The following is a 7605-nucleotide window of genomic DNA, read 5'->3' on the forward strand; positions in this document are numbered from 1 at the left end:
GGCAGCCAGCCAAACGAGCCGGGCGGCGCTGGGGCTGCGTGTCCTGCCACAGGCGTGGACCCAAAATACGGACACACGCAGGCACCCGCTCGCAGGCAAAACCCCAGCTCCGCACGCAAACCTGGGTCCTTTGCACCGCTCCCCCCCCATTCAATTACACGCCCTTGAGGCTCCGCCGCTCTTCCCTCTTCATCCCCACCTCCACGCCCTAGCTCAGCCAGAGTGGCCCTGTAAGAGCCCCGCCTCCTGACTCCCTTCCCGCCTTGCGTGACTGCCCGGACCCCACCTGGACCGGGGAGTTGGGCGGCTGAGTGGCTGCGCGGCCCTTGTCACGCAACTGCCCGGCACCGCGCCCCCGGCCAGGTGGGGCCGGGATTGTCGCGTGACCTCTGCTCCCTGAAGGGAGGTTCCAGACGCGTGCACGCTAGCCTGGGGAGGCATCTGTGCCGGGCGCCCCCGCCTCGGTCCCTGGGCCCCCTCCCCTGCCCGGCCCGAGGGCCTTCCTCTAACCTTTTCTTTGGTCCCCGGGAGCAAGCCGCGCAGTCCCCCTATTTTTCTGCCGGGCCAAAGCGCTAGCAACCCCGGGAGCCAAGAGGGAACCTGGAGGGCGGGTGAGTCCCGGCTGGAGCTACCCCAGGTTTGCAGCATTCAGAAGTGGCCCTAGAGGCGGCGCCGGGCCGCTAGCGAGCGCTCCGCGAGACTGCAAGTTCTCCATCCATTCCCGCCGCTGGGTCAGGGAGCGCGGACTGCTGCTAGTTTCCCGGGCTCTGGGGGCTTTGGGAGGGGGAAGGGGCAGCCCATCGGCGCCTCCGGCCTTCCGGCCCGGGTGACCTCGAGGCAGGGGTCGCCGCGCTTCTCACGCGAGCCTGCATTCAGTAACCCGGGGGAAGGAGGTCATCCCACGGCAGCCCCGCCCTGCCTGCCTGGCCCCCGGTGCCCTAGTAGTTAGCGGGAGGCACTTGCACGCCCAGTCTTCCAGTGGGTACAAAAATGAGGGTGAAGGGTCCCCGTGCCCGGGGATGGAGGCCCTCCATACCCTCTCTTCTGGCCGTCCTGGGACTTCTCCCCAAACACCCTCCTCAGCTGGTCTCTGCGCTGTCCAAGGGGTACGTTGGAACAGGGGATCCCAGGTGTCCCCAGCCCTCATCCCTATATGTGCCGACACTCGGATGAGGAGACTCCATAGCGGGTTTTCACCTGTCGCGGTGAGGCCCCCTCCTCCACTTCCGGTTTACCCTAGAGCGAGCATCCCGCCTCAGGCCGCCGCTCCCTCTGTTCCATCGCAGCGCCAGGGGGCGTGGCCACGCCCGCAAACCGTCTATAAAGGTGGCAGAGCCTTCACCCTCACTCTGGAGGTGACAGTTCCTTAGAGCCTTCACTGATCTTCTTTGGGGTCCCTGGCTCCAGAGACCACTCTTCCCAGCTCAGCACAGCCACAGGTGAGTGCGGGCGGCTTCTGGCTTGCCCCTTCCCTCTTAACAAAAGGAACACTTTGATACCTCCAGGTCTTCCTACCCTGTTTCCCCGAAAATGAGACCTAGACGGACCATCAGCTCTAATGCGTCTTTTTAATTATTATTATTGGGGAAGGGGAACAGGACTTTACTGGGGAACAGTGTGTACTTCCAGGACTTTTTTCCAAGTCAAGTTGTTGTCCTTTCAATCTTAGTTGTGGAGGGTGCAACTCAGCTCCAGGTCCAGTTGCCCGTTTTGTAGTTGCAGGGGGCGCAGCCCACCATCCCTTGCGGGAGTCCAACCTGCAACATTGTGGTTGAGAGGATGCATTCCAACCAACTGAGCCATCCGGGAGCTCAGAGGCAGCTCAGCTCAAGGTGCTGTGTTCAATCTTAGTTGCAGGGGGCGCTGCCCACCATCCCTTGCAGGACTCCAGGAGTTGAACTGGCAACCTTCTGGTTGAGAGCCCGTTGGCCCATGTGGGAATCCAACGGGCAGCCTTCGGAGTTAGGAGCATGGAGCTCTAACCACCTGAGCCACCCGGCCGGCCCCCTCTAATGCGTCTTTTGGAGCACAAATTAATATAAGACCCGGTCTTATTTTACTATAAGACTGGGTAATAAAATATAATATAAGGTAATTATGTAATGTAATATGATATAATATAATATAATATAGGTAGTCACTGGTCTAGCTCCTCAGAAAAGAAGGCTAAGAGTGGCCCTAATGACCAAGCAGTCCAGTTCCCTAGAGGGGAAACTGAGGCCACAGGAAGGGCAGGACTTGCTCAATGTCCTACAGCTAGTACCAGAACTCTAGACTTAGATGGCCCCCGTCTCAGGGCCCAGGCTCCAGCTCTAACCCCCACTGACTCTGAATGCCTTGGGCCTTCTCCCTCAGGGTCACCTGGGAGGCTGGAATAAGGACACAGCTGCCCAAGCTGGAAGCATGTGCAGTCCCTCCTCAGGCTGTGTGATGAGGGCGGGTTCTCCCTGGGTGGTCAGGGTGAATGGAGGAGGCAGGTTGGATTCTTACCAGCTGTACACACCTTATCTAAAAGCTAGCCCTGGCTGGCTTGTCAGAGCCTACATGTGCTGACCAAGGCCAATCTGAGCAGGAGTCCTGGGCATGCTGCCCAGGGACCTTCCATATCCCCTCAACTGCCTTCTTTGTCCTCTGTTGGGGAACAATCAGTGTGAGAGATTGTCAGCTGCCGGGCGATGGACCCCCAGTCCCTGAAAACTCAACCAGTCACATCTCTCTTGGCCTCCTAACATCTTATAAAAGCTGGAGGTCCTTGGGGCACCCAATGTGTGGAAGGGGACACCATGGCACACCAAGGCCTAGCAATGTCCCCAGTTCACTCAGGGAGTCAAGGCTTTGTGTGTATGCTTTGGGATCCGGCTACCTTACCATCTCTGCGCTGATCATGTCCAGGCAGCCTCCCTGGACAGACAGCTGTAGTGGTTGAGGTAGGAACCACACAAGCTCCCCATCTTGGGCAGCTCTTCTGTGGGGAAACCTCATTCGTCAGACTGTGAGATTCCCCTGGTCAGAGCTGGGTTTTCTCTTCTCTGAGATCCAGCTGGGCACCCTGAGTCAGAGATCACGTCCCACTCCCTCTCTCGGGTGATATCACTGGAGCCCACAAAGGTAAAATGACCAGTCCAAGGCCATGCCACAGAGCCTGGAACACTGGATCTCCTGCCCTCCAGTCCAGGGCACCAGGAAGCTATCCCAGTCAGAGCCCAGTGCCTTGGAGAGAGTAGTCCATGAATCTGCACACCCTTTGTTTCAACCTCGGTTAAGTTCAGATCCATTCCTAATCTCCATTATGTCAATCTGGAGTTTTCTTGCAGCCCGGGCCTGGTGGGAGCCTTTCAATTAGTCTCTGCTCTCCCATGATTGGCAAATGAGGAAGATCCAGACTATTCATTCATTCACTGAGAACTGAACCCAACAAAAACCCCGGCCTGGATTTCCATGACTGAGAACCTTAGTCTAGTTGGTCTCCAGCTGCTTTTAACCTGTGGGTCAGTAGAGAGCTGGGGTTGAGAGCAGTATGGCTTTGGCAGTGGTTTTCCCATCTCCGTTACCCTCTCCACCCTGTCCCAGGGTCTGGAAGGATTTCCTAGAGCAGGAGAGAACTAAGGATTCTGGGAGAGTTCCTTTTCATCTATTGATCTGACTGCTCTTCAAAGGGAGGGAGCTTTGACCAGCACGCTGACACTTTAGGACATTGGCTCCTCACATCTCCCATTCTGATGTCTTGATCTTTCCTCCTGCCCACCTCTCAGCAGCTACCTTACCATCTCTACGCTGATCATGTTTTCTGTGTTCGGACTCACCATCCCCATCTCGGCCACCGAGCTTCTCCTGGCCTCTGCCATCTTCTGCCTGGTATTCTGGGTGGTCCGGGCCTGGCGGCCTCGGGTCCCCAAAGGCCTAAAGAGTCCACCGGGGCCCTGGGGCTGGCCCCTGCTCGGGCACATGCTGACCTTGGGGAAGAGCCCACACCTGGTGCTGTCACGGCTGAGCCAGCGTTATGGGGACGTGCTGGAGATCCGCATTGGCTGCACACCTGTGCTGGTGCTCAGTGGCCTGGACACCATCCGGCAGGCCCTGGTGCGGCAGAGCGATGATTTCAAGGGCCGGCCTGACTTCTACAGCTTCACCTTGGTCTCTGGTGGCAACAGCATGACCTTCAACCCAGACTCTGGACCAGTGTGGGCTGCCCGCCGGCGCCTGGCCCAGAATGCCTTGAAGAGTTTCTCCATCGCCTCAGACCCGGCTTCCATGTCCTCCTGCTACCTGGAGGAGCATGTGAGCAAGGAGGCCGAGTACCTCATCAGCAAGTTCCAGGAGCTGATGGCAAAGGTTGGACACTTTGACCCCTACAGGTATGTAGGGGTGTCAGTGGCCAACGTCATCTGTGCCATATGTTTTGGTCAGCGCTATGACCACGATGACCAAGAGCTACTTAGCATAGTCAACCTGACTGATGAGTTCGGGAAGATAACTGCATCCGGGAACCCAGGCGACTTCCTCCCTATCCTCCGTTACCTGCCCGGCCATACCTTGGATGCCTTCAAGGACCTGAATGAGAAGTTCTTCATCTTCACGCAGAAGATGGTCAAGGAACACTATAAAACATTTGAAAAGGTATAGGCTGGGGAGAGGCAGGTGGGTGGTGGGGAGCAGGTGGGGTCGGGTGTCAGGGGGGCAGAGATAACTGGGCCAGCATGGGGTTTGGCAGGCTCTCGGAGCCTCCACCCTGGGGTTTTGAAGCCAGTAGTGGAGGGGATTCCATTCATGGTAGGGAAATAGAACTTTTTCTTGACCAGTCTTTCTATCTTATCAGACAGCAGTATTTACCCTACACCAGTTGTGGGGAGCAGGAAGAGCTCAAAAGTTCTTCTCCTGGTCTCCTGAGAGAGAGAAGGGTAAAGAGCACATCCACGTGATAATGATACCAGACTCTGTGTCCCTTGAGTTGGGGCTGCCAGTATTCTGAGGCAGGACAGAGCCTTGGACAGGCAGAGAGAAGCTGGGATGGCAGCTTTGGGGGTGGCGGGTCACCTCTTGGACAAAGGTGCCAGGGATGGTGAGGAACCAGGCCTGGATGGAGAGGTAGGTCTGGGATCAGGATCTTGCTCACCTATGGGCCTTCCTTACCCAGGGCTACATCCGGGACATCACAGACAGCCTGATCGAGCACTGTCAGGACAGGAGCCTGGACGAGAATGCCAATATCCAGCTGTCGGATGAGCAAGTTGTTACTGTCGTCTTGGACCTCTTTGGAGCTGGTAAGAGCTGCTCCGCGGTGCCTTTCCTGCGCCCAACTGCCCTGACCCACCAACCACCTAACTTTTCCCTCTGTTCTCCATTTGCCAGGGTTTGACACAGTCACAACTGCCATGTCCTGGAGCCTCCTATACCTAGTGACAGCCCCCAGCGTGCAGAAAAAGATCCAGGAGGAGCTGGGTAGGTGGTTGCCTCCTTCAAAGTGTTCAAGGCAGGGCCCTGGCTCAAGGTTTGGGTGGCCCTTCATCTGTCTGGTCCTCTGTGCTCTGCAGACACAGTGATTGGCAGGGCACGGCAGCCCCGGCTCTCAGACAGACCCCAGCTGCCCTATCTGGAGGCCTTCATCCTGGAGACCTTCCGACACTCCTCCTTTGTCCCCTTCACCATCCCCCACAGGTGAGGCCCCATGGATCCACTGCTGTCTGGTACTGGGCCTTACGTCAGTGCATGTACCTGATCAGGGCTGGTGGGAGGGACGTGGTATGGGAGGCAGGGATATCTCCTTGTGGCCCTGAGCTTGACTGAACTTCTTCCCTCCTCAGTACAACAAGAGACACAAGTCTGAGTGGCTTTTATATCCCCAAGGGGCGTTGTGTCTTTGTGAACCAGTGGCAGATCAACCATGACCAGTAAGTTGAAAGGGGGCAGCGGAAATTTCACCCACTTCTGAGCTTTAGACCTCGCAGGGTCTAAAGGGGACAGCACCCTGGCCACTTGCCTATTCCCTATTCCTGTGGGCTGGGGTGCAACCCATTAGATGCTTCTGAGCCTTCAGGCTGCCACTTCAGCTGCCACACTCTGATTACAGAAAGCTGTGGGACAACCCATCTGAGTTCCGGCCAGAGCGGTTTCTCACCCCCGATGGCACTATCGACAAGGCACTGAGTGAGAAGGTGACTCTTTTTGGCCTGGGAAAGCGGAAGTGCATCGGTGAGACCATTGCCCGCTTCGAGGTCTTTCTCTTCCTGGCCATCCTGCTGCAGAAGCTGGAGTTCAGTGTGCCACCGGGTGTGAAGGTGGATATGACCCCCATCTATGGGCTGACCATGAAGCATGCCTGCTGTGAGCACTTCCAGGTTCAGTTGCGCTCTTAGGGGACTGAGAGCCCTGAAGCCTGGACTCTGTCTTCCTGGCCCAGCTTCCCGGACAGGCCAGCAGCTGACCTAGTGAGGTCTAAGCTTTGGCCTGAAACCCACAGATATTGGTCTGGCTGATTTTTTGCTGTCTGGCTATGGGCAAGCCTGAGGGATCATGCCTGCCCTCCACCCTGGACTTTCCCCTCTGCATCCTGACTGCAGACAGTGGACACTGCAGGGGCCACACAGGCGTTGACGGCACCTTCTGAAGTAGTGCTTGAGATAGGAGGCCTGTCGGGTTGGGAGGTTCTCAGGCCTCTGAAAACCTCTGAGGAGTTCTCTGGAAGCCCCCGGGCCCAGCAGCTGGCTGGCTCTCTGTGGGGGCTGACTGGCTTGAGAAACACTGAGAACAAACCATACCAGAATCTGTCCAACCTCTTTGCCGATCGGGAACCATCAAGAGTGAAGGGAAGAGGCAGCCCAGGAGACTGACACAGAGGTGGTCCCCCGCTTAGACAAAGCCGAGCAATCTGACCACACTGGTCTGGGACACTGCGTAGGGGGACTGACGTCCTCTATGCAGGCAGTCGCCAGCTGCTTCCTGGCCTTCCTAGGCCTCGTTCCTGCCCGGGAGGAGCAGAGAGCAGAGGGGTCCCATATCCAGGCACCATCACTAGATCGGGAGTGAGGGGATGGTAATCCAGTCACCTTCTACCGGTCTCCTTTCTCAGTGCCCTGTATTAACACATCTTTTTAAAATGTTTGTATACAAGGAGCTTTTCATTTTAGCCTGCATTTATATTTGCATGTTTGCACTTCTCATGTAAGAGCTTAAGAACAATTTATTGAATGGGATAGAAAATACCCATGTGTCCAAAAACATGTAGGAAACATCTTCCTGAGCTAAATAAAGATATTATCCAGAAGTCCTATAGGTGGAGGTTCCTGAATTGTGAATGAAGCTATCGTTCACCCACATTCCCACCCCGTGCCCAGTCTTGTAACAAGTTTTACTGTGGGAAGAAGAGGAGGAGGCGGGGAGGAGGCGAAGCCACTGCTCTCGGCCAGCTCACACACGGGCTGGGGACACTGCCTCCCTCCCTCTCTAACCGACCACACACTGATGGGCAGCGCTTTCTGGACCAGGCACTAGAGGATCAAGTGGATAAAACCTGGTCCCTGCCTTTGAAAGCCTCCCAAGCTGCTTGGGGAAACCAACTCAAACACATCCTCCTACTCATGTGATCAGGGCTCTACCAGCCAGATGGTT

At 56.5% G+C, this 7605-nt stretch overlaps 1 protein-coding gene across 2 annotated transcripts; it reads left to right on the forward strand.

Moving 5' to 3' along the window:
• The first annotated feature begins 318 nt into the window (after window positions 1–318).
• Window positions 319–7267, forward strand: CYP1A1 (cytochrome P450 family 1 subfamily A member 1). 2 transcript variants are annotated; one of them, XM_088796829.1, is made up of 8 exons: window positions 319–1439; window positions 1852–2091; window positions 3756–4617; window positions 5135–5261; window positions 5350–5439; window positions 5532–5655; window positions 5802–5888; window positions 6068–7267. In XM_088796829.1, the coding sequence occupies exons 3-8, from the start codon at window positions 3781–3783 to the stop codon at window positions 6351–6353; spliced, it is 1551 nt and encodes a 516-aa protein (XP_088652955.1). In that variant the 5' UTR covers window positions 319–1439; window positions 1852–2091; window positions 3756–3780; the 3' UTR covers window positions 6354–7267. The 2 variants fall into 2 exon arrangements, with proteins under 2 accessions (XP_088652955.1, XP_074184385.2); XM_074328284.2 differs by lacking the exon at window positions 1852–2091 and having other exon boundaries at window positions 320–1439; window positions 3753–4617.
• Window positions 7268–7605: the final 338 nt, after the last annotated feature.

Source organism: Rhinolophus sinicus, chromosome 3 (assembly GCF_057876585.1).
Source record: "Rhinolophus sinicus isolate RSI-liver-muscle chromosome 3, RSI-T2T, whole genome shotgun sequence".
Classification (NCBI taxonomy): domain Eukaryota; kingdom Metazoa; phylum Chordata; class Mammalia; order Chiroptera; family Rhinolophidae; genus Rhinolophus; species Rhinolophus sinicus.